Source organism: Bacillus rossius, chromosome 2 (genome assembly GCF_032445375.1).
Source record: "Bacillus rossius redtenbacheri isolate Brsri chromosome 2, Brsri_v3, whole genome shotgun sequence".
NCBI lineage: Eukaryota > Metazoa > Arthropoda > Insecta > Phasmatodea > Bacillidae > Bacillus > Bacillus rossius.
Genome location: NC_086331.1, coordinates 27,634,010 through 27,661,740, shown reverse-complemented (window position 1 = coordinate 27,661,740; position 27,731 = coordinate 27,634,010). Strand labels below are relative to the sequence as shown.

The following is a 27,731-nucleotide window of genomic DNA, read 5'->3' as shown; positions in this document are numbered from 1 at the left end:
AATTTAACTTAGCTTAATAATATCGTAGTTGCTCCGACGGGTCGGAAGTATGTGCCCAGAATAATGAAAAATATATTAGTTTAGCAGGGCCGGTGCAAGGAGTTTTTTCGGCACATGCGAGATCTGGATTTGGCGCCAATATATATATATATATATATATATATATATATACATATACACACACACATATTAGTGACTTCATATATTGGTGCAAACGCACATATATATATACTTATACACACTAGCCTACTGTAGTAATAAAAACAAAGGAAATAAAGACTAAAAATTTATGATACAACTATCTTATTTTATTTACAGTTTCTTGAACAGTCAATAACAAAACAATTAATAAGGTCATCATCATCAACATACTCATAACTTCCTAACTACACTCGTTCATCAGCAGTGTTCTACTTCAGAAAACATTTCTTTCTTGATTTAGCTTTTGCAAAATCCTTTAAAATCGTATCTGTATCTATTGTGTTCAATATTTCATTTTCAATGGCCAATGTGGCAAGACCACTAAGACGTTCTTGTGAAATGCTAGATCGAAGGTAGTTTTTTATTCTTTTTAGTTTTGAGAAGCTCCTTTCTCCACTGGCCACTGATATTGGTAATGTTAGTAGAATCCTCAACGCGATGAAAACATTTGGAAATATGTCTATTAATCTGTTTGTTGTGAGATAGCTCAGTGTTGTGTGAGGGGAGCTCTCTTCTTGTGACAACATTGGAATTAATATTGATATTTCCTTAAAAAGATCTTCTGCGTTAATGTCTCTTTCATCACCTGCTGTCAGTACTTCGCTCAAACGTTGACAATTTCCTTTGATAGTTTTTACTTCACCATTTTCTAATTTTTTCAAGTCATAAAGAAATTGGAAATGTTGGCTATGGTTGTGCATAAGATCAAATCTCTCGGACAATGAACTGATGGCTGTATCGAGAATCACAAAAAAGAAATTTATTTTGAAAGAATCTTTTCCTGTCTCTGTCTTAATTGGTTCGTCGACATCTTCATACAAAAATTGACGTTTAACCTTTCTTGCCCTTACTACCGTTTCATTAGGAAACTCAGAGCTGATTCCGAGTTTATCAGCCAACTCCTTTGCGTCTGTAACAACATTATTAAATCCATTTTCTGTTCTCATTTTGATCAAAAACGACTTTACGCTTTCAATTAGGGTCATGGCACTCTGCAGGTTGACTTCTTTTGCCTGGAGGGTTTTGCTTACCAAATTTATTTTGAACAAAACCTCATACCATGTGATCAAGCAACAAAGGAACCGAAAATCTGTTATTTTTTTGGCAATACCAGTGGCTGTATTTTTTCCAAAAACATCAATCTTGGCATCAGTAGAGGCTGCGTAAACAGCGTCGTATATTTCATGAATATGGTAGCGCAGAGGTTCAAGAGCGTCAATCCTACTTTCCCATCGGGTTTCATTTAAAGGTTTTACTGTTAAATTTGTTACGTGATGTTTCAATATGTCCCATATATGGATGGATGCCGAAAAATAGTTATAAATCTCTTGAACGTTACTGAAAAAGTTCACGGCTACAGTACAGGAAAGAGCAGCGTCGTTTACTACTAGGTTTAGTGAGTGACTTCCACAAGGGACAAAGAAGGCTCTTGGGTTGAGGTCTAGGATCCTTTTTTGAACCCCAACATGTTTTCCCTTCATGTTAGACCCGTTATCATACCCCTGGCCTCGCATGTTGTTTAAAGCTATTCCTCTTTTTGACAACTCATCCAACAAAAGAGCTGTTAGTCCTTCTCCAGATGTATCAAACGCTTGCAGAAACCCAAGGAAGTATTCTTTGATTATTGCGTTTTCTCCTGGTATAGCGTGAACAAATCTGACTACTAGAGTCATCTGTTCTTGGTGGCTAACGTCAGGTGTACAGTCAAGAATGATGGAATAGTAGGTAGCTTTATGCAATTCACTTAAGATGAATTCATTAACTTTACGAGCAAGTACATCTATGAACTCATTTTGTATCTCTTTGCTTAAATAGTGTACATGAGTTTCTTTCGAAGTTATCCTGCGAAGATGTTCAGAGAGAACAGCGTCAAATCTGGAAATGTGCTCCACTAGTTTCAAAAAGTTTCCGTTATTTTCTTGGAAAATCTTATCATTAGTGCCACGAAAAGCTAATCCTTGAGCTCCAAGGAACTGCACTATAGTAAGAAGTCGCTTCAAAACTTCATACCAATGCTCTGTTTCTGATTTTATGATGCGTTGGTTTTCGTCGTCAATGGTTTTCCCTGACTTCAATCTCTGGGAAAGTTCTCGATAAGAAATGGCAGCTGTTATATGATGAGGTGACTTTTCGTGTTGGCGTAAGAATGTTGACATGTTTTGCCAATCAGAGTAACCCTCTGTTCCAGAAACAGATATAACTTCATTACTGAAGAGTTTACAAAAGAAACAAAATACTGAATTTTTCGATTTTGAGTACATGAGCCATTCTCTGTCGATTTCTTCTCCATTTGACAATTTTTGTTTATAATTGGCAACTGTGAAGCGTCTGCCAGATTTATGGTCAACAGGAAATTTAAAATGTTTAACCTGCACAGGGCCTTTCTCGACGAGAACTTGACGGATGTCATCGGTGATTTTAGCCGGCCATTCTCCACAGTCGTCAAGATCGTTCCTGTTTTCCTTGAGATGAAAATCCTGAAAACACATCAACACAGTGGTTAATTTCAGTGGGAACGCAACATAACGGCGTTCCCTTACCTCCCAAGAGTGCCGGAACGCAAGGGAACGCACGTAATTCGTAACTTGTAAAACTACAAATAAAAAAAAGTATATGGTTAGGATCAATTTTAGGCTTTGCTCGCGATCAGGGAGGGAAGTCAGTCATCTCGCCCGTGCTACACAATAACAAAACAAAACCCCCCGCCACTCTATTAAAACAGCTGTTTGTAAATGTTTGTTAGAAGTCTAGTCGGAAACCGAGAGGGTCAAAATCAGCACTTTAAGTATGTGTAATAATATAAAAATTGTTGTGATTTTTTTACATCGTTTTTTTGGTTTGGATTAACATTAATAATAAAGTTAAAAACGAATTTTGAAAAAAATAATTTTTGTTCATCCTCCCTTAATGGTGTGCTATAAGCTACGATTTCATGATCGGCTACTTACCAAATATAGAAACAATTGAACAAAAAGCACCTAAAATATATTCAAATTTACCTGCAGTGGATGTTGTTCGATGTTCTCGGATTCAATTTGAACAGTTGGTCTAGATGATTTGGGTAATGGAATAACCAAAGTTTCCTCGGAATCAGAATCCTGAAACACGTGTAACACATGTTGGATACTAAATCATCCCATAGAAAATGCACAACAAAAGTTGAGAAAATTTGTAAGTAAGATGGAGAAAACTTAATTTTTCGTTTAGTTTAAAAGTACAGATAAATATAATAATTGCTCTCTTACCTGCATTGTTTGTTGTTCTGCGGTGTCGTTCTTATGAGACTCAGACTCTACGGAAGAGCCAACTTCAGATCTAACAAAAAATTTACTCATTGCTTTCGCCTGTTTTTCGTTTTCTCTTTCCATGTCCTTTTTTCTTTTTCTATAAAAAGTACCCGTAGGTTTCTTCTTGTCCGCCATGATACCACCACAATAATAATATCAAACTGGACAGTGGCGTGTGCATGCACTTGTCGAGTTGACAGATAGCACTAGCACTGAGACTGAGCGGTGCAGTGAGCAGGCACTTACGGTGGGTCGGGGGCAGCGGGAGGAGGGTGGGGAAGGCTTCACGTTGTGACAGGAAAGCAGGGAAGCACCGCGCGGCGCGCACCACCACCACATGAGTCATCGCCATCGCATCACCACCGATGCTCGCATATTGCTGTATTAGCAAACAGAAACACTCTGGGCCGTTTTCACCAACGCCTCCTAAACACACCCCCAGCAAAGGACTGCTTAAGTTTAGGCGTTCCTTAAAGTCAATTCTCATGAAATTGGTTTTCACCATCGTAACACTGACTTATGTAGGGGTTACTTAGTTAGGGACTGGCTTGCCATAGAGCAATGGTTCGCACAGATATAAGCACGAATAGTTTTTAGGTTGGTGCTTCGAACGTGTTGTCACGTGACATATATAAGCCAATCAAATATTTTTACTAAATAGTAAACAAATATCTGAATGTTTATTAATTTCGCGGTAATTGGATGGTTGTGTATTTTTACGGAAAGTAGTAGCTATATGGTCGTTGCAAAGTAGTGTGAAAATGTCTGAAACAAAGAGAATAAGAACGCAAAACTTTTCTTCTGATGAGAAAATGAAGGTGTTGAGCCTAGTTGAGAGGCATAAAAATATAATAGAAAATAAGAGGACGGATGCTGTTTCCTGCAAAGAAAAGGACGCAGCATGGGAGAAGTTGGCAAATACTTTTAATGCAGGATCTTCGGTAATGCGGAGTAAAGAATCGTTGAGGAAACTTTATGAAAAATTAAAGCGCGATGCAAAAGTTGCACATTCCACCGAAAAAATAAATCTCATGAAAACTGGTGGTGGACCAAATTCGGTTGTAATAATTGACCCAGTCATTTTGAAGACATCGACTTTGATGGGGAGGAGTTGCACTGGGTTGCAGAATCCGTACGACGATGATTTTGAAATTGATGCAACAAAAAGAGTTACTCTTGAAGGTTAGTATAACAGTAGAGATTTAGTTATTTTTAATTTAGTATTAAGCTGTCCAATCATTAGCTTTTTCCGATGATGCAGAAGGATGAAAAACAATAATAAATTACAATAATCTATTTTCAGGTGTTACTTTGTTATTTTCAGGTTGCCCTTTTTAAAGTGATCAGTTACATAAATGCAGTTACATACATGTGTTTGAATCATTCTTTATGATTGTGTTTTGATAATTCAAGTACCTAGTTAACCAGTAATTTGCAGTTTTGATATGTGGTTAGGTTAAGTTTATATTATGTAAGAAATACTGTGATATTTTTATAATAGGTTTAGGTTAGGTAGTAAAAATACTACAAAATAGCATGAACTGTTGGTAAGGTTATTGTAGCTACATTTAAAATTTAGTACAATAACTACCAATTTTTAATTAAGCTAATCCTACCAACCGTTAATATGTTTTCATGGTATTTAAAAAAAAACTTTATATGAAACTGGAAAGGAAAAAAACCCTGAATAACTTGTTTACTTTTCTGCACTATGCTGCCTATTTAAAAAAAAAATGTTTTATGTGGTGCAATGCAGGTGAGCATGCATCATTTTATATATTATACGGATTCTAATAACATTCCCTTTCATATATATATATGTACATTATAATGTATAAACAATGACTGAAGGATTTTTTTTTTATAGAAGATCCTGAAAAATCTGTGGAAGCTGATGTGCAGTACAATTCTATCTGCATTGAAGTCAATCCTAATGATGGGAACTCCAGGGAATTTGAAATGGCGAATGAACTCACTTCACCTGATGTACCAGTAAGTACTGAAACTGCACTGTTCAGTGACCATTTACAAAAGTTTGTTAATTTCTCCTGGTCTGTTACAGCATGCATTGCATAGTTCTTATAAAAACAACACAAAAATATGTTATTGATGCATGGCTAGTTTGACTAAAATCCACTTTTGTTTATTTAATTACTTCCTATTATTCAGTTGTCATATTATACACATTCTTGCAGCACCTGTAAAAGATAAGCCACCTTTTGTGAAATACGCTTGTACCTTAATAATCATGGAAAATCTTTGAGGAAATGAAACAACCCCCCAATGGCTGGCACATGACAGGTTACTTTCAGCTTTAGTATTTTTTTTTTAATTTTCCCATTATTTTTAAATGCAAGCTTCTAATATATTGTTTACTTTGGTGGTAGGGGTTAATGAAAAACTGTTTGAAAATTACAAAACAGTTCAATTATGTGTGACACTTAAAAACTGAAGGTAAATGATAAAAATAATATAGACCAAATATTGCAATAGGAACAATATGGGAAACTCTTAAGAAATACTCGAGACGAGTGATGTCAGTAAACCTGGCGGTGTGTGAAGTGTATGTACACTTTTAAGTGCATGAAACTAGTTACAGTAGTGGCATCTAGCCGCATTGAGTGGAAAATAGTTTGGAAGCAATGCACTTAAGTGTCTCGTGCTTCACCAAAGCTAATTGGTCAAAATTCCACATTATGTAATATTACAAGATTTTTATATACCTTAGTTAATATTTGCAAATAACAATCAGTATAAATTTCTCCATACTGCAAAGTGTAGAGTTTTTACAGTTCATAATTCTGTTATTTGGGGACAGTATATTTAAAATAGTTTTTGTCCAAAATAATTTGTCTTTTATTATTGCTGGACACTTATGCACCTATTTTAGTACTCCATTTATTTTACCAACTTTAGGTTGTTATTACCATCTCTTTCTTATCTTTATATATATATTTCTTGTGTGCGTGTGTATGTCACTGAACTCCTCCTAGACGTCTGGACCGATTTTGATGAAATTTTGTGTGTGAGTTCACGGGGATTCGAGGATGGTTTAGATTCACAATTGGATATTTTATCTCGATTCTGAGTTAAGAAAAACTAAAAAACACGCTTTGAAAGCAAAAATTGAAACTCATTATTAGAAGCCATTAAGTTTTGCTATTGTAAGGAACTAAGTAGAGAGTAAGAAAAAAATAAAGATCCTGACAGTTTATAGTGTCGCCATATTTGTTTCAATTTTCAATACCCTTTTTGTATATTACAATTTAAATTGCAGAAAAAAAAATCATGTTTCATAGCCACACAAATAGTGAGGATGGTTTAGATTCACAATTGGATATTTTATCTCGATTCTGAGTTAAGAAAAACTAAAAAAACACGTTTTAAAAGCAAAAATTGCAACGCATTATTAGAAGCCATTAAGTTTTGCTATTGTAAGGAACTAAGTAGAGAGTAAGAAAAAAATAAAGATCCTAACAGTTTATAGTGTCGCCATATTTGTTTCAATTTTCAATACCCTTTTTGTATATTACATTTTAAATTGCAGAAAAAAATCATGTTTAATAGCCACACAAATAGTGAGTGTGTGTCATTTCTCTATGTGCACGAGGTCTCGCCGCGTCAATTTTCTCCTTGGGGCGAACCCGTCCGCTTAATTAAATAAACAGCTTTTATCGTTGAATGATTTCATGATTTATTTAATAAAAATATGCTCTCATAAAAAAATTAGTTGGATAGACATTCAATAGGTGTCTTTCTCTTACTCTCTCTCTCTCTCTCTCTCTCTCTCTCTCTCTCTCTCTCTCTCTCTGAAATGTATGTAGCTTGCTCGCGGTTCAGTAATGCAGACAATCTTTACATTCTAGCTCAAGACGGAAAAAACAGTAAATGTGGTCTACAAAGACATTTTATGAAGTGTCTTCCCGTCATTACATTTGAAAGTAGAAACATATTTACTCAAAATTTAGGTAGTAACATATTTCTATTGCAAAGACTGAAATAGAGGTGAGAAAAATTATCATTTTTGAACATAAGAAAACTACTACAACTGTATCAACTGTTATGTTATAATGTTTAAATTTCTAAATGGTGCAAGATAATACAAAATTCCATGCGGAAAAAGTCGTGGGCAGCAGATACGTATAGTTATAGGTGTGGGGCTATGCATGCTGATTTTTCATATACTGCATGGATGCGAACATGTAAGAATAATCTATCTATCTATCTTACTATAATAAAACAGTACTTTTACTGTCTGTCTGTTTGTACGCGATTTTGATGAAATTTTGTGTGTGAGTTCACGGGGATTCGAGGATGGTTTAGATTCACAATTGGATATTTTATCTCGATTCTGAGTTAAGAAAAACTAAAAAAACACGCTTTAAAAGCAAAAAACTAAGCATTGTTGATAATTAGCCTCCATGGCAACGGGCTTTTGCATTGTTGTTGCCTTCTGCGTAACCATGGGAAAGGTTTTTGGTAACGGCAGTGGCGTGCCCAAGAGGAGGGGTATGTATAATGAGAAGATACAAAATGTCCAGCGTAGAAATACTTACCGCCATATCCATATCTCACAAAAAGTACATTTGGGCAGGACAATGTCTGTCGGGTCCGCTAGAAAGATATTATAGAGAGATAGAGATATAAATAGAAAGATAGAGAGAGTTATAGATATATACATAGAGAGATAGAGAATTAGAGAGATAAAGAGAGATGCTTAGTATACGTTTAAAAAATTACAAAAAAAATTGATTGAGGCATTGCAACGCATGCCGGGCATTATCTAGTAAACATGTATATTTCTTGATTAATATGCTGTATTTTTTTAACTACTGTCATGTGAAACTGACTACAAATAAGATTTCTTTGTAGATGATCCTTGAAATGGGACAAATTTCGTCCCCATCAACTTCATCTGCATCTAAGAAAAAGAGGAAATGGTGTGATCGCAGGCGACCTGCTTTGAAGAAGAGTGATGCAGTACAAGAGCTGCATGCACTGTGCAAAGCGTTTGAAAGCTCATCTGCATCAAAGAAAGAAACTGAAGAATTAAAAGTTCAACACATGATGGAGCTTCAAAAAATCAAAGTTCAAATTCTAGAGGCAGAGTTAAAAATCAAAGAAGAAGACCTCAAAATTCGACAAGAAATTTTACGAAATCTTAAGGAAGGTAAGACCTAAGTGTTTAATTCTAAATGCACTTAATGCAATAATTGCACCTTTTTATAAAACAAATACAATGTAATATGCAAGTAAGTTTGTACAGTGTACCGGTGCAGTGGTACAGAGCTGCTAAAACTGCATCTGGAGCATGTTTGATTACGTTTCTGCTAAGGCTGTTGCTAGGCAACGGCCGTAACTGTTTGGTGCGCCGCAGTTCTTTAAAAAAACATCTAAACATTTTCGTGTGTTTGTTTACTTTTTGACACTAATTAATAACCATGCCGCGGTAAATTACGTTTAGCTCATTTATATTTCAGCTGTATGTAAGATAGTGAACGGCCCGTTTCTGATTGGCCGGCAGTTTAGGGGAGCGGTGGTTAAGAATTGTACAATTTGGAAGCGCCGGGCACCGAGGACTGCTGGGAAATAGAACGTTTTAGGTCACTTGACAGAAATGCATGTCTGGGTCGGGACTTGCCCGCGAGATGTAGTTATTGCATTTAAATTCAGTCCGTGTCCATGAATTTGGCATGATTACGCATATTTAACATTTCATTGTTGGTTTTCACTAGAAATTTGTGACCTAAACGGTTCAGGTGACATTAATTACAATTAATAATTAGCGTCAGCATTTGCAACAATACAGGTAGGTATGCAATTGTATCTTTGTGAACGTATGCATCGTTAACAAAAAACCATAAAATAAACAGCAATATTTCAACACACACAGTTTATATAATTTTTTTTTTTTTTACAAAGATAGTAACTCAAGCCTGGAGGTCCTGGGCGTACAACTCTTTTGGTCATATCGACGGCTGCCGGAGCAAAACATTATAAACAATGTAATAAAAACTGTAGATTACTCTGGCTAACACAGCAGTCAACTCTATTTAGCTTGAATTGTACACGATTTTCCTGGACGTGTGCATGGAACGGCCTTGTATTTATTGTCCTTTTTTTTTAATCTGAATAAAACAACAAATAATGTTACCATTATGTGTTGTGCAGATGTTTGTAGTAAAGTGTCCTATCCTTTGCAAAGCCACTTAACACCTTTCATTTATTTACATGGTAATTTTGAACAATCTACGGCTAAGCTGTAAAATACTGTTCACTGTGTATACACCCATCTATCAGACACAACTGTTAGTCGCAGCATTTTTTTTTCTCCCATCTGGATTTATTATGTAAATAAGTTGTTTTATTTATGTTATATAGATATCTGTATACTTGATACAGTGGTCCCACTTTTTTTATATATAGTATATATATATATACATACACCATAATTACATTTACAGTGTCATTGTACAGATTGTATTATTACATTCTAAGTCTATCACCCTAATTTTAGTAAACTGAATTAAGTAAAATTAATCTTTACAACAGATTATTAAACTGTAAGGTAGGTAAAAGGGAGCTCTCAGTCCGTGTTTTTTTTAATAGTATTTATTCCATTAGATTACCTTGACAGTACAAATTTTTTCAAGCATATTTGTTTGCTTGTACTTGTAACGTTGCAGTACTCTGCCCTCCCCAGATTTTACTAATGTTTTTAAAGAAATTAAATATAATGTATTTCAGTGGTACCGTACATCAACTGATTATATGCCTTCAAGGTAATAGTGACCCGGTTTCATCAGTTTATTTAATTATTTGTAATATTCTTATAGTTAATTTTGATGTTTGATTATTTTTATTTAGAAAAGCCCCTTAACTATATTTTTACTGGCTTTCACTTCAATGGCTTGTTTATTTATGTTAAGTGTTAATTTAAGTAGGCTATTTGTATTGCATTTGAATGTTCTTTTCATAATATAATTTTACAGTATGCGTTTTGCAGTGTTTTTAAACAGTGAGTATTGTGTTGAGAGAAAGAGGGACTTGCGGTGACACAGCGGTGCCGAGGTGGTAGGTGCTAGGTGCTGTATTTTAGTTAATCATGTAGCAGTTGTGGTACCGAATGGTTGTGGCCGGGCGATGGCTCATAAATTAATGTAATTATGTAGTTGAAGCAAACTTTGCAGCTGCGGTCTGGGCGGCACCGACTTGGAAACAGTTTTGGACTTTTTATTTAGGATTAGGTGATTGCAGTCATCTGTGTTAAGCCCATAACGAGGAAAATGTAAGTCGTTTCGTCATCCAAGGATGAAAGTGCTTGGCTTGTACCATGAGTTCGTGTGAAATCATGGGACTTAATAACAATAATAAATAACCTCTTGTCTGACATTTCGGTACCATTTTAAAGTAAATTGTTTTCTTGAAGCAATGAACTTGCTAACTGAATTTTTGTTAAAGAATAATAAAAAAACTATAAAAAAAACACTGTTCTTGATAGACTTTATTTTAATCATAAATCATTTAGACCAACGTTTTTATGAATTTTGAACAATCTTTTTGAAGAAACCAACTATTAGAGTGTTTTTTTTTTGTATGTACAATCCAGGCCGAATCCAGTTAAGCTAATCGGAGGTTTGGATAGTTACATATAGTACTTTATGTCAATGTGTTTTTTTTTTTTTTGCAAATAGTTTTCCATACCAAGGCTGCAGTGATGGTGTAGATCCATTATTTGTCTTTAATTTCCATTCCTCTTTTTTTCAGGTACATTGCCAGTCCAACATTATTATTTCTGTTTCTCTTTATCTGGTAAATTGCCAATCCAACATGTTAATTTCCATTTCTCTTTTTCAGGTACATTACCAATCCAACATGCTATGGGTCTATCTCAGAGAGACCATTTTGTACCATGATTCGTTGCCTGAATAAAATAAAACAAAACAAAACTGGCACTGGCATTTACAATATGTTGTATACATACTTACAAAGCTTGAATCAATTTTATTATTTAACGTTACAATAAAATGTTTTATACTAGCTAAGTTCTTTTATTAGCGTGTATCATATTCCATTTACACACATTCACTAATTAATTAAAAAAAACTATTATGGTAGTCATATGTAAATATTTCATTACAAAAAATTAAATATTTTGTATAATTACTGTTAACACATAATATTTACTCTTGTTGTACTTAGAGATAACTAGAATATTCTTATCATATGTTAATGTATTAAGAAATTTGTACAAAAACCCGTGAAAAATAAAAAAGCATATTTTTCCTAGAGCACAGACTTACATAATTTTATAACAAGATTAGAATGTCTTATATAAATGTATTTAAGGGACAATTTAGCAGGACATAAGTTCAAATATTAATTAAACTCTTCTCACAACCTGTTGTAATGAAATGTAATTTTAAGGCGTCATTAAAGATTGGTGATCACATTTTGCTGCAAGGTGTGTTAGTTATGACACATTACCATGAGGCAAAAAAAAGGTCTGAAATTGATCTACTGGCATTCATTGTATTTGGTCTCTACTGTTTTTGTGTATTTAATGATGTACACGCCTACTATGTACAGCTACACGTTGCTGTGTCAAATTCTTTAAGTATAACTACTAGTACTATAACTAATAGTAATCTTAGAGTGAAGTAACGATGCACACTTGCAGATGGTAGTATTCTTGTAACACTACCTGTGTTATTTCCCTTAGCTTACACATAACTGATTTAAATGAAAGGACAGAAGCTGTATGTAAAAAAAAATATTAAATATAGAATTTTTAATTGTGGTGGCAGGTGGAAAGAAAACTTTAGGTAATTTCATATGGTTTGAAACAGGATTGAGAAGACAATAGGTTGTAAATCACTATAGTTAAGAGTAGATAGAATCATAAGTGTGTGTGTAGCTTGCAACTGAGACAATATTTATTAAATAATAAATATAACAAACAAATACCCTGAAGAATATTAAATATAAACAAAACACAAAACACTATGGATAGAAACATTATTGTGTGCTGGGATATGGCAGTGCAGATTGAGAGGAAAAAAAGATTAATTACTATTGTTTATTGTGGCTTTCCAAGTTATGTATAACAGCTTTAAAATACCGGATATAGGGCGGCACAGATGTAAAATAAATACAACAGTTCATTAGATTCAAAATATAGTTCGTAAAAGGTCCATTGACGAAAAACAGTTTAGGTGGAGAAAATTCCAAATTAACTCAAATTACAGTTAATCAGTTGTGGTAAGAATGTAGGAAAAATAATTATTAACTCAGTTTTCTCAAGTCTTTCTTACTTATGCCTCAGCTATAACTCAGGGTCACTTAAGTTCCAACATCAGACCTCTGAGCAGAATAGAAATGTAATTACTGTAGAAAGCTCAATTTAATTAAATTCAATGTTCAAAATGTAATTTAAACTGTAAACAAGATACTAGAATGGCTTTATAATAGTTCAAAAATGCCACAAGGGCGTTTCTGCAAAAGTCCGTTTTAAGGACGCTACGATGGTAAGATGGTTAAACTTTAGCTTCTAAAATAGGCCTCAAATAGAAGTTTGAAAATAACTTATCGGTGCAGGAACACGTTACACTCGCACTAGGGTTTCAACAATGCCGATGATCTTAAAAACACTTATTTTCCTGCTCTTACAAATCTTAATTAAATTTAAATTATTTTCCTGAGGCCAGCGTCGGGATAATCCCAAACGAAGAAACACCTTTTCTTACTTCCTCTCTACATTACCGATTGCACGGCTGCACTTCCGCCTGGCGGCTGGATGCAGATATAAAATAGAGCCTACGGCTGTTATCACCGCAGCCAAGAACAGGTAAATTATGAAAGTAATTAACAATAAAAAAAAAATGTGAAAATATTGTACATAAAATATCTGCGGTGAAAAATATTAAAAAATAACAGAAATAAAATTACAACAATCACAGAAATAGGAAATCAGGTTAGGTTTGAAGGTATTATGTGCAGTCCAATGATCATATATGCTAGAATGTAGCATGACAGTTCTGTAGTTCTATCGTTAAGCAGTTCACTCTGGACGTAACTTATACAGTAGTATTAAATAATCATAATAGTGTTAATAATAACAAATACATAAATATTAATAATAAACTTAATAAATAGTTTATTATATCTGTACGCCGTACAACGTAACCGTACAATTTGGTAAAGGGACATCACCACAACAAACAAATTTTATGTTCACCACAGAATATAGCAATGAGAAAAATATTTAGTAACTACACAGTATTATTATTATTCAAAAATTTTTTAACATTTTTAAATTAAAAATGCAGTCATAACTTGTTAGTTATCCTCTAATAATATATGTATTTATTAGTTTATAATAATTTAAATTCAAATCTCAAAATATTAGTACATTTTGATTTAAGTAAAATTTGACACCTAATATTTTGTTTTAAATCCAACTATTTAAAAATTATATCTGTGTTCGTAAGTACACGTAAAAATTTCTTCTATTTTAGGTAAATTTACTTTTACAAATTACAAATTGTTAAAATAATTGTTCGCAAGAAATGCCCTGGTATTTCCATACTGATTATCAACTTCATGTATGTTGATGGGCACCTGTCCATTGGCTATTGCTAGTTCCAGTTCAGCAGGAACTCCTTCATGAGGAGGTAGTTCTTCATTGTTTTCGACACACATGTTGTGGAGAACGCAACATGCCACAATCACTGCCATGACTGTATCGACAGAAACACGCATGCCCACTGCAAGTACGGGGAATCTCCGCTTGAGCACCCCATACTGGCGTTCCACTGTACTTCTTGTTCTTACGTGCCTTTCATTGAACGTTACTTCACCATTGGTCCGGGGATTCAAAAAAGGAGTCAGAAGGTAATTCTGAAATATAAAACAAAAAAATTGATTTACAACAGAAATAGCACACTTTGGACCCCACAAACTTTGTGATGTACATAATATGAGATTATTTTCTTCTAAATAAATTTAGGTACATTCTAATTGTTTCCTGCTTTAAAACAATATGGCATACAATATGGTAGAAAAATGGCAATAACCTTTAGCGGGTATCCACTGTCTCCTAAGAGGAAAGCATCCCCATATTGACCAATTTCAAACAATGCTCTTCTGTGGCTGTTGTGAAAAATGGCTGTGTCATGCGTGGATCCTGGCCAACGAGCAACAACATCTCTAACTTTCAGGCGTGCATCACTAATTGTCTGCACATTTATAGAAAAATACCCCTTTCTGTTCCGAAATATTTCGGCATCATCTCCACCTGCAAAAGAATGCAAAGTAATTAGGTTTATTTTTCACTCGCTAACAATTTCTCAGACTGAATAACATCTTTGTAATTTCTTATAAGAAAGAAATGACATGCTTAGTTATATTAATTAATTAATAACTAAGCATTGTGCTATTATTAATTAAAATAAAATATATGTTAATTATTCATTTAACTAAAATATATGTTTTTTTATTTCAAATGACCTTACATTAACTTGTACCAAAACTTTGCATAACAAATGAATTTTTGTTTTCCAATATAAGGTAATTACAGGATACCGAAACTACGCGATTTTGTTTGTTTATGTTTTCAGCCACCATTGCCTAGCAACACAAAGTAAATATTTATTTTACTGGCAACAATAATGTGTTTGTTTACTGACAGTTTTATGTTTTATATAGATTTTTTTTATTCCTAAGATGTTGCAGCAACCGAATTAACTTTCTTTACTTATTTACTGACAATAATTATCAGCCCATTAAAAACCTTTTGGTTTGATTACCAAAAACAAAAATAATAATATGACCCAGTATAAGTTTTGTAACAGTAGCTCACAATGGAAGTAAAAGATTATAATTTAATGTTTGGTGGCTACTATACAAAATTATTAATTAAGGTTTTGGAAATGTCAAGTAAATCGAACTTCCATTAGGGACCAAACCACCTAATGTTAAATACAACAGGTTTTTTTTCAATAACATACCTGGAGAGAAAATTTTCACATGGGTGCAGTCAATGGTTCCAATCACCTTAGGAAATTGAGCAATTTCATAAAAATCCCTGTGGACTTGCTCTATCTCTTCTGCACCTTCGGGAAATTTTATGACCTGTGGTTTCAAATTGGCAATCGCAGAAGATACCCTTTTAACAATTCTGCAGGCAGTACTTGTACTAACGCCTCCAAAATCACCAGCTACTATCAGGAAGCACCCTGTAGCATAAAATCTCAATGCTATGAGTAGTTGCTGCAGTGGGCTTGTAGGGTGATTCCTGGAAATAATAAGTGCATAGGCAAATTTCAAAAAAGAATTAAAATTATAAAGACACAGTTCATTAAAGTTATACTACAACATTGTTCTCTATATTATCATACCACAAAAGTGGTTTTTATATTAAGTTATAACTATACAATATAACTGAATACAACACTAGTGTACTTAACTAATATTTTAACATTGCTGGCTTAATCACATAACATGATTTATAATGATGTATGGTATTAATTAAATATATATATCTGAAAACGTGCTACGGTAGCAGCCTAGGTTGGAACCTTACAAACATTTATCTAATATAAAGCAGATACGTTCAGTTCAATAAGTTTGATTTTCAGGCAATTCACAATTATAATTAACTGAAGAGCTTAAAGTATTTTTTACAAATGAATTTAATTAACCTTTATAATATGCCAAATTCTGGTGTCACAGCTTCACGAAAAAAAAAAAAAAAATAGGTACATAAATACTAAAATTCGGAAAATACTTTTTTTAAACACTAAAGACGTTTCTCTACTTACCCTGAAGACTGCATTTTAAAATTCCAACTAGTTTCCGAGAAATCACAGTTTAAGTAGGGGCTAAGGCCTATGTGTTCATTACAATACCTGTGCAAATATGCGGCCGCTGCTATTTTTTGCTTATCAGTGTGTGTATGTTTAGAACTTAATTTCAAGATTGAGAATGGTCAATTAGGTTAGCTAAATTATAAATACTTTCAAAAAAAAATGTAGAGGGTTAGGTTAGTATGGCTACATTATCAATACTGTCAGCTGTCAATTATCTTTAATGGTTACTTAGGAATTGTCAGTTTAAAATCTTGACATAACCAACCGTTTACACGATTTTCCAGTATTTTTAATGTAGCTATACGGTAAAAGTTCCGTATTGTGCGTATCCAAGGAGATACCTTCATTATGATGGCATGTTTTTCAAGTATATTTAATGCAGCTGCACTAACCTAACAAACCCATGCTAAATCACAACAGCAAGCATCATGCACCACAGCATCAATATTTACAGGATCGTGTCCTCAGGATCAAGTGATCTCCTTGGATACGCAATACGGAACTTTTACCAGCTATACTAACCTAATCAATGATTCACAATTTTTTTTTAGGTATTTTTAATCTGGGTAGCTTATCTATTCTATAATTTCTCTAGCACGTAAGTCTATAAACGAAGACATTGACATCATGCACTGTATTATTTCTTTAATGTGTGCTACGAGCATGCACAAAAGCGGCCTAGAAAAGGGATGTTTTAAATGTTAGTTTTGGTAGTGGTTGCATCAATTGCATAGGTATTGTTTATAAACTGTGATTTCTCAGAAACCAGTAGGAATATAAAGACAATGTTTGTTTTCAGGGTAAATACAAGAACGTCTTTAATTTAAAAAAAAAAATATTTACTGAGTTTTAGAACTAATTTACAGAAAAACCGCAACATAAGAAAATTAACAAATTCTCACCTCACATTAGCATCTTTTGACAGGCTTACCAGAACTTATTCAGTCCTCTTTTTTAGTTATTTATTTTTATTCTATATATCACTAAGGAGTGTTATTAGCTCAGAATGTAGAACAAGCTACGCATTATTATGAGTTACAATCATAGTAAATGTTTAGTTCCCTAACATTGGCCATAATCGATGTAAAATGTACAATTTTTAGATCGTAATATTCATCTAGTATGTGAAATGTCTAAAAGGACGGATAGGTTTAATTTTATCTTAAACAGTGTAGTGCTTAATTTACTTATCAAATTCTCAGGAATATTATACTGCGCTGGACACTAGATTAATTATTAATGGGCAAAACTAACCTCAAAGTAAACATATGTTCGGACAGAATGTTGAACAGTAAATATCAAAAAGTCCATAAAACAAAATTAAACAACTTATATATAGTTCAACTAGAAAACATAATTAATTCATTACCTGTCGGAAGGGAATTCCAAAACGTGTTCAATGTTTAGCAAAACCTCATGAACAACACATTTCTTCATTCGAAATCTCATAAAGAAATCAGTTTCATCCAGTTCTTCATAAAAATCAGGCATACGTTGAAATACCCGCGGTCGTGGCAGATGTTCCACAACTTCAGCAATAACATTTATATCAAAAATTAAATTTACATCTTCGGCTAGTTCTTCGTATTCCTCCACGGCATCCATTTTATTTTTGTTGTTTTTGGACAGTAAGTGCCGCTTAAATAGCTAGGGGCCCGATTTCCACCACCTAAACTAAGGGATGCTTAAGATTACTTAAGAGTTCCTTAAACGTTGGTGAAACGATTCAATGTGCTAAGCAGCCCTTACACAAGCCTTAAGCAGCCCTTAAAAGTTAGGGGACATTGGTGAAACCGGCCATCTATCTTTTATAAAATTATAATCATGTTCATGGCGTTTATTTATTTATAAAACTATTTTGCTCAAATAAATTAAAATGTTTTTGTATTTTTTTTTCCGATAGCTCCGTTGGCGCCACTGCCCGCGTGGCGCCACATGCGGCCGCATGTGCCGCATGGGCCTGGCGCCGGCCCTGTAGTTTAGTCAACATTAATTTGGTACTTCTGCTGCTCGAGAAAAGAAAAGAACAAGGCCACGGCGGGCGGACAGTGGTCTGTGAAGGTCGTGCAGAACGCACGGGGCGGTGAACTGAACTCGACGCGACCACACGCGCCGTGAGAGATAAGCAGCGCGCAGTGACGGGGGAGGGGTGGCTACGACCTTGTCAACAGCACGTTCCGGGACTCGCGGTGGGGGGACAGCTGGCTGGCTGCCGTACGTCTCGCGCGCTACGCGCTAGCCTAAGTCCAAACGGAAATTTAACTCAAGATAAATTTAAAAATTTAACTCATTATAACTAGGGGGTGTACCAGCGATCAGTTTACAATATCATTACAAAATTGTTATTATCAAAAATTAATTTAAAAAAATTTTTTTTGTACTTTTATTTTTATTTTAGATATGCTTATATTATTCAAGTATGCCTATAGATCAAGGAAACCACGCTCTGCTACCAAGTTGTAACGCCCCTCGTGCCTCAAAATAGAATTATTTTAAATTAATTAAAAAGTCTTGGAAACATGCTGAAAAAAAATTAGTTAAATAAATTGATTTACCAGAGGCGACACGAGGTGGGGAACACACAAAATTTAGGAACTTCCTGTAACAAGCAAGGAGGAAGTTGGTGTGGATCGTTAAAATCAATAAATAAAAACTACACGATTAACTTGATCTATAGTTTCCCTGTTTTATTTGCCCTGAAGAATTATCTTGTTTGGATAATTTTACACACACAAGGTTTTAACAAGTTTCAAAGATTAACAAAAGAAAAAACGAAAATGGGGCCGGCCCACGAATCTTTAAACACTTTACATTCTTAGTTTGACATATAAACATTTGCATTATAAGTTTCACCCCCAAAGTTGTATGGATCCGATGATTACATTGATAATTAGTTCTATTCGCTCTACATTTTCTTGAGAAAAACACTGGTCGCTGGTTTTTGGTCATCCGCTTAAAATAGTTCGTAGCTAGGTAAGGGGGAAATGTTGAATTTACATTACCACCCGGGGTCTTCAAACGATCACATCGGGTACCGTAGTAGAAGCGTTTCTTCTAATGTGACCCACGGAACAGAAGGGGGGGGGGGGGGTGGGCACGAGATGAGAGCAATCAATCTCTCCCCGTCATCGAACCCTGTCTGCAACAGTCCAAATCAAACCTGATTAGAACTTGTATACAGGCAGTCTATGGGGCAGAAAATGCCCAAAATAATTTAAGGGAAAAAAGGGGGGGTCGCGAATTATCACTCACCAAAACAGGGGAGTTGCCCAGCACGCTGCCATCGTGGAGTCAGCCAGGGTCTGGAGCTCGCGAATAGCGCGGCAGAACGCAGATGATTTCTTCATTATTAAATTTAAAAGAGAAAAATTTCTAAGGCAAATAACTAAACTATGCAGACAGACTAATCTACTAGAATTGACTTGAGGGATAGCATCCCTTATACGAAGCGACTACATAGTCGTTAGCGGTCGGATGAAGTCTTGCCGATTCGCCGATACTCGATGGAGGTCTGTCTGCAGACGCGACGCGAGTTGGTCTGTGTCGCGGGAAGCCGCGTCTCGTAATTAAAAGTGCCCACCGGCTCTAACGGGTGGAAGGGGGGGGTGTCTGGGCCGCCGAAAAATACCGAAGTTGCCCGAATGCGGGCGGAAAAAAAACTCTAGCAGGAGTCTTGAAGTTGGCCACACTGGGCGACCGTAGAGAACTCTGTCGGAGCAGGTCTGAGTTGAAAACAATCGACTCGACCACGGCGTCCATATAACTCAAGGCAAAGCAGGTGCTGCTCTCTGGCGCCCTAGCGGGCAGGCAAGCGGAGAAGTTCGCGACTCGGTCGCTAGGTGGCTCTTGCGATCAGTTTTGGCGCACTCGTTTTTGCGGGTAGACCTTGAGAACGGTCACCGGTGTCCAGGGGGTTACGACCGGTCATTGGTCTTACTTGGAACTGGGAAGGGGGGGAGGTGGGGTAAGATGCAACGCTGATGGGAAACTACGCCCCGTCGTGGCTGTAGAGGGGCGAACACAATACTAATACGTGATGAAAAACGCGAATCTCAGCTCGTCTCTGCGAACTGGTCGCCTGCAAGCTACAGGCTTGCCTATGCAGTTAGGGTCACGAAGAGAAATAATATTACAGGCTTGAGGCGTGACTGAAGGCGGGGGTAATGGTAAGCGGTCTGCCAGTCAGGGGTTAGGCCAGCAAAATATCCGATACGCCGATGGGAAAGGGGCTTCAGGGCACTGAGACAAAGTTTAACTCAGAGGAGTACACCAGACTAACAAATTAAAATTACACTATAGTAGAGCAAATAAAATTTCCACACAAAAATTTAAAATCATAATAAAAATTTAAAATATATTGTGTCGAATTTACTAATTAACGGCACAATTCCTTGGACGTAAAGTCTTTCATTATTTTATTTTCACATTATGTGATATGGTGACAAGAACATTGTTATTGAATTTTCTTGCCACAAGACTTATTAAATTTATTATTAAATGTGTCTAGTTGCTAATTATTTCATATTGCAGTGATTATTGTACCGTCTTAGTTGTATTCTTAGGCTGGCGCTCAGTGACGTGTACTCAAAAAATCTCACAGATAACAAATTTTCTGACATTGTTGAACTTGAACTGCAAAAAACCATGCAAAATGCACACACTTCACAATTATTCAAAAGAATTTAATATTATTGTAATATGACACATATATCGCGTCGCAAGAAAGTTACATCTTCCTACAATATACCAATGCGAACCCTAAAACTTATTAGTGCAATTCTTCAAGAAAAATTGTTGTTAAACATGTCATAGAATACTTACAAAACTTTGAATTATAGGTACACATACAGAACATATTAAGAAAGAAAAGGACGCCAGTGTCAAATGGTAGCGTGGTGGATATTCGCACATTCAGGCAAAGTGGCTGACATCTGGTGGTTTGATTTTGAATCACCGAAGACGGTATAAACAAAGGGAGCGTATGCTTGGTTTCAAGGAGCGTTAAAGGATGGCAAGATGTTTTGGATTCGTGGTTTGAGTAAATTTTTTTGAATTAAGCAGTGTATGAGATATGTTTTAAGTTCGGAAGATACAAGAAATTTGTGTAATGTATTGCTCAGTTCCGAACTGTAGAGTTTATTCAGGAAAAAATGTTTCAATGCATCGTTTTCCTAAGGACGCGAAGTTGAGAAGACGATGGGCGCATGTTTTAAGAATAGGCAAACCAGTAACCAACTATATGTATGTATGTCAACATCATTTTACGAAAGAGGCTATCTTTTATAGAGGTAGGTAATTGTTGTTTTTCTTCTTACTTACTAGGCTCTTATCAATAGTGGGTACTATAAACAGCAATTTCACCAAAATGGTAAGGAATTCCTTATCTCCGCCTTTTGCAATAAATTCAGAAAGGTTTATATTAATAACTAAAATTTTTACAGAATTTTTTACTTTTGTTTTAAAGAAGAGGGGCAAAACTAAATAATTACCATACTACAGCTCGTAACCTATAATTCATACTCAAATCATAAAAATGAGATATTTAACTTGAATATAGGTACATATATAAAATAGAAAGTAGTTTTTAAATGATAATATCATCTAATCCAGGCCACCATAAAATGGCTATACATTTAAAAACTGTAAGCATTCATGACATTTTAAATATATTTTTTTAAAGACTCGTATAAAAGCGAACTTAAAACACTTATGAATAATCTATATAGGAAATTTAATACTAAAGATGTAAGTTTTTTATTCCTTTTACTTCTTATTCCATAATATAGTATTCAAGTTTTTCAATAAGGATTTCATGATTTACACAATCAAAAGCCTTTGCTAGGTCATAAAAATTGCTAATAACATGTTCACGATTATTAAAAGCTTTTAAAATTCCACAGTTAATTAAAATATTGCATTATCAGTAGATTTATTATTGTGAAAGCCAGAGACACACTTAAAATGTCATATTGCATAATGTTTTAAAAGTCTGTTATAAATTACCTGCTCTACTATTTTAAAAAAGTACTCAACAAAGAAATGGGTCTATAGTTTTCCATTTTGGTTTTATCACCTTTTTATGCAATGGTATAATAGTGGCATGCTTTAGTCTGTCAGGAAAAAACCATTGTTTAATGAGCTATTCCAAATAGAAGTTAAGGGCCAACTTGACTCATTGACCAATACTTACCAGTTTTACTATTTTTTTCATCATATCCATAAGATGAGTTGGTTTGCAAATGTTGTATTATTGATACTGTTTCATTACTAGTGACTGGATAATATTTTATATCAGGGAATTTACAAGGATGCACTCTTTTAATAAAAGTCATTATCTGAATAATTATGAATTTTAGATACAAGAGTACTTGTAACATGCAAAAAAATAATTATTCAGTTGATTAGCTATAACTACTTTGTAAGTAGTAAGTAATACATATGTTTAGTTATTTAAAGCTGTACAGTTTCATTACTATCAGAAAAGGTAGATGTTTCATATCTAACTATATTCTACTAAGTCTTATTTTCATTTGAAGAGTTATTTATAATAATTTCAAAGTTTGTGCTTTTTGCTGTAAATTTTTTTTTTTAATTTTGCAATATTTTTAATACTATATCTAACTACAGATCATGATTTCGTGCATTTCAACTACGGGTTCAAACATTTTATAATTATCACCTACAGACACACGATAACACAAATATCCATTACAAATCAACAATCTCAATGCCGTCTTTGCCCTCCATTTTGTTATATGCAGTGCTGCGCTCTAGAAGTGCTAAATCCGCGAATAACGTCCACAATTTATTCTAAATGTGTCTTTTAACACAATTTCAAGCCGTTCAGTATGGTTTTAATTTTTTGGCACAAAATAGCACTGAGTCTACAAATAACTGACCTGCCAAAATGTTTTTTTTATTTATTAAAAATAGGTTATAGATTATTTTTGTAATTAATGCACAAATTCATTTAGAATCGACCTCTAATTAAGTCAAATGTTTTGTATATTATTATTACATTTTCATAACACTATGGCAATTCTCAACGTATTACTACTATTATTCTTTTTAGTATTTGCAACATATTTGTTGTGTTCGCCTTGCCAATTCATTATACATTTAAGAATAATTTCTGTGGCTTTAGCTGTTATTGCCGCTGAATGAAAAGGTCGAAAATGTAGTGCTCATGGCACCATCTTCAGGTGAAATCTGACACTACCGTCCTCTACGATATATCGTATCTGTTGTAGTGTAGTCATGAAGTTGGTGCCACTGTAAGACAGTTGTGATGATGGTGTCATGGAGCTGGGATAAACACGGAGTGGTAACAGATAATAAATAGAATAGAAGCAGTGTATGTGATATTATTATATGTCTGCCCTTACCCTGAATGGGCACTACAACATGGCGCAGTCGGTAGGATCAATAGTAAAAGACCATTGTATCAAGAAGAATAAATAACAGTGCCGAATAAATGGAAAGTGCGGGAGGAAACAAAATAAATGAACTCGTGAACCTAAAGTAACAGCACGGATTAATATGTCGATAAGACAAGAACAAGTAAAAAACAATCTATAAAAAGTGAACACCAGGCTACTGCAAACGTCACATAACCTCAACATGGCGGGAACTGTTAATTTGCCAGCTGCATTGATACTTTCAGGAAACATGGCAGCACACTGGAAAACCTTCAAACAAAACTTTGAGATTTATATTATTGCCAGTGGAAACGATAACAAACCTGATAATATCAAAATAGCTCTCTTGCTAAACATTATAGGTCAAGAAGGTGTTGATCTGTACAACACATTCAATCTTAACAATGAAGAGAAAACAAAGTATGATAAGGTGATACAAGCATTTGAACAACACACAACCCCCCACAAAAATGAAGCATTTCAACGATACATTTTTAATCAGCGGAGCCAAGCTGAAGGTGAAACTATTGACCATTTTGTCACTGATCTGAAAAGACTGGCTAAATCATGTTCATTTGGGGACCTCGAAGAATCCCTGATTCGTGACAGAATCATTGTGGGAATAAGTAGTACCACGCTGAGGGAGAGTCTCCTGAGAATAGAAGATTCAACACTTCAGCAAGTAGTCAACCATTGTCAGGCATCAGAGAGAAGTCGGGAACAAGCAACACAGATGCAACAGGGCCAAGGTAGGACCAAACAAACTGGTGGAGAAGAAACAACCTCAATTCCAGTTGATGCCGTTGCTCGAGGAAAATATAACCCTAAAAGAACAATTAGGACAACTATGCAACAAGACAGTCAAAAACAACACGTACATGAACGTGCGAGATACTATGAACAACCAAAACATCTTCAAAGCATTTCAAATTGCTCATATTGTGGCAGAAAACATCCTCCAAGACAATGTCCAGCTTATGGCAAAAAATGCTCTGCATGCCAGAAATATAATCAATTTGCGGCTATGTGCCGAACAGAACAACAAATCCACGAAATTAGTACAAATGAACATTATAGTGAGAAAAATAATGATAGTGAAGAAGACGTTGCATTTATGTATGGAATTGTGGCTAAACAAGAAAAAGAAATTGACTCATTGAGGGCGAAACCAACAAAAGAATGGAGACAGGATGTATGGGTAGAAAACAAAAAAATCAATTTTAAACTGGACACTGGAGCAGCTGTTAAACACTATACCAAGCGAGATATTAGATCAAATAAGACCAGAAGTGAAAATTAAGCAGACAAACATAACACTGGAAGCATTTGGTGGATCTACAATTAAACCAGAAGGAACTGTCACACTCAAATGTGAAGTGAAGGGAAGAAAGGTAGATTTGAAATTTGTTGTGGTAAATTTACAGACAACACCACTACTAGGTTTAGAAGGATGTGAACAGCTTGAACTAGTGAAGAAGGTACAGTCAATTGTGGCAGAGCCTACAGACAGCATTACGAGAGAGTTTGTGAAAAACAATTCTAAAATATTTCAAGGCTTAGGTAAGTTTCCTGGCACATACACAATTAAGATAAGAAAAGAGGCTAAACTAATTAATGAGCCCCCACACAGGATTCCAAGTTCAATGAAGCAAACTTTCAAAAGAACTCTTGAAACAATGGAAAAGAGAAAAGTGATTGAAAGAGTAGAAAATCCAACACTGGAACATTGCATTAATCAGTTAGTAACTGTAGAGAAACCAAATGGGGAACTAAGGTTCTGCCTAGATCCACAAGAGCTAAACAAAATCATTGTCACAGAACATCATCTAATTCGAACCGTGTCAGAAGTTGCTGAAACATTGGCTTTTAATGAGTATTTTACGGTGTTGGACTTAAAAGATGGGTATCATCAAATTGAGCTGGATGAAAAATCAAGTAATTTGTGTAGCTTCTCAACTCCGTATGGAGTATACAAGTTCAAAAGACTTCCTTTCGGCCTTATCTGTGCTAGCGAAACTTTTCAAAAACAAATGGAAGGCAACTTCAATGATATTCCCAATGTGATGGCATATCAGGATGATCTCATTGTGTATGCAAAATCAGCAGAAGAGCATGATAAAGCCTTGCAACAAGTACTTCTTAGGGCTGAAGAGAGAAATATCAAGTTTAACGCAAGGAAAGTGCAGTATAGAAAAAATGAAGTTACATATATAGGCTTCAAATTTAGCAAGCAAGGAATGAGTATGGACCAAGATCGAGTAAGAGCATTAGTCGAACTCAAAGCTCCAGCTTCGAAAAAAGAGCTCCAACGATGTATGGGAATGTTTAACTATGTTCGACAATAAGCACCCTTGCGGCAACTTTTATCAGACAATGTATGCTATCAGTGGCTACCTACACATGAAAATGCTTTTAATGAAATTAAAACTTTGATATCCAATGCACCAGTATTGGCAAACTTTACACCATGCAAAAAAATAGTGATTCAATGTGATGCCAGCAAGGATGGATTAGGGTGTGTGTTACTGCAGGACCAACAACCTGTAGCCTTTGCATCGTCAAGCATGACACAAGCCGAACAAAACTATTCACAGTCAGAGAAAGAGATGAAAGCCATTGAGTTTAGCCTGAAAAAATTTCACAATTATGTGTATGGGTATAAGGTCACAATCATGACGGACCACAAACCACTTGTTGCCACAATGAACAAGCCTGTACACAAAATAGGTTCATCAGTTCTACGCAGACTGAGGCTAAAAATACTAAACTACAACATAGAGGTAAAATACTTACCTGGACCTCAAATGTACATTGCAGATCTACTGTCCCGGTCATATCTCTTAGGTCCTACTGAAGAGGACCCAGAAATGAAAGAACTAGTTCATGAACTAGTTAGGCATTTACCCATGTCTGAGTCAAAGAAAGAACTCTTTATCAAGACCACAGAAACAGATAATGAACTTTCAGCTCTCAAGGACATGTATGGCAAGGGTTGGCCTGAACATCAAAAACAAGTGCCAGAGTGCATTAGGTGGGCATGGCCTATGAGAAATGACATTTATGTGGACAATCAGTTGCTCTTTTACAATGACAAACTCATTGTACCTCAAGCACTGAAGAATCTTATTTTGAACCTGTTGCATGAAGGTCACAATGGAAGGGACAAGACTATAGCCAAAGCCAAAACTGTGTACTACTGGAAAAACATGTATTCAGACATTACAAGATGGGTGAGTGGATGCCATATATGTGAGAAATATCAATCAATGAAGAAGAAATCACCAATGATTGCACAAGAGATTCCACAACTCCCTTTTGAGAAGGTTTCAGTGGACATTCTGGATAATGCAGGCAAGAACTACTTGATTGTTGTTGACATATTCTCAAAGTGGCTGGAAATAATACCAATAAATCATAAGACAGCAGAAAATGTTTGTGATCAACTGAGGGATGTGTTCTGCACGCATGGCATTCCAAGAGTAATTAGAGCAGACAATATGCCCTTTCTATCGCAAACGTTTGCGAGGTTTGCACGGACCTATGACATTGAATTGAGAACATGTAGTCCGCACTATCACAGAAGTAATAGCCTGGCAGAAAAAGGATGTCACACAGCAAGGAAAATACTAAAGAAAAGTATGGAGCAGCAAAAAGATTTTAGAGATCTGCTAAGAGAGTACAGAAACACGCCACTGTCAAGCTTAAACATTTCACCGTGTCAACTACTAATGAGCCGCCAGATAAGAACATTATTACCAGTGACAAGTCAAATGCTTCAACCCAAAGTTGAAAAAGACGCACATAAAAAAATGATATTAAATCAAGAACGGTGCAAACAACAGTATGATAAGACAGCCTTGAAACAGGCTAGCGAGTTTAGAGAAGGAGACAAGGTGGTGATAAAAACAAATAAGAATGCACAGTGGGAACCTGCTACAGTTGTAAGGATACACGAC

General features: G+C 35.2%; 2 protein-coding genes across 2 annotated transcripts; one reads left to right on the top strand and one right to left on the bottom strand.

Moving 5' to 3' along the window:
- Nucleotides 1-4,184: 4,184 nt before the first annotated feature.
- Nucleotides 4,185-13,737, top strand: LOC134529195 (myb/SANT-like DNA-binding domain-containing protein 3). Its single transcript, XM_063363041.1, has 4 exons — nt 4,185-4,670; nt 5,356-5,480; nt 8,361-8,658; nt 11,346-13,737. The coding sequence occupies exons 1-4, from the start codon at nt 4,250-4,252 to the stop codon at nt 11,402-11,404; spliced, it is 903 nt and encodes a 300-aa protein (XP_063219111.1). The 5' UTR covers nt 4,185-4,249; the 3' UTR covers nt 11,405-13,737.
- A 263-nt stretch (nt 13,738-14,000) lies between these two features.
- Nucleotides 14,001-26,610, bottom strand: LOC134528867 (putative nuclease HARBI1). Its single transcript, XM_063362534.1, has 4 exons — nt 26,569-26,610; nt 15,497-15,857; nt 14,564-14,784; nt 14,001-14,387 (listed from the first exon to the last, which is right to left on the bottom strand). The coding sequence occupies exons 1-4, from the start codon at nt 26,608-26,610 to the stop codon at nt 14,025-14,027; spliced, it is 987 nt and encodes a 328-aa protein (XP_063218604.1). The 3' UTR covers nt 14,001-14,024.
- Between the last annotated feature and the right edge of the window lie 1,121 nt (nt 26,611-27,731).

Bases quoted from the DNA above. Each gene is read 5' to 3' on its own strand.
- LOC134529195 (XM_063363041.1), top strand. From the start codon at position 4,250: ATGTCTGAAACAAAGAGAATAAGAACGCAAAACTTTTCTTCTGATGAG. The intron at 4,671-5,355 runs GTTAGTATAACA...TTTTTTTTATAG, and splicing joins AAAAAGAGTTACTCTTGAAG to AAGATCCTGAAAAATCTGTG. The intron at 5,481-8,360 runs GTAAGTACTGAA...ATTTCTTTGTAG, and splicing joins TCACTTCACCTGATGTACCA to ATGATCCTTGAAATGGGACA.
- LOC134528867 (XM_063362534.1), bottom strand. From the start codon at position 26,610: ATGACCGGGACAGTAGATCTGCAATGTACATTTGAGGTCCAG. The intron at 15,858-26,568 runs GTAAGTATTTTA...ACAATGTTGTAG, and splicing joins AATGTACATTTGAGGTCCAG to TATAACTTTAATGAACTGTG. The intron at 14,785-15,496 runs GTATGTTATTGA...ATTCTTTTGCAG, and splicing joins TGTGAAAATTTTCTCTCCAG to GTGGAGATGATGCCGAAATA.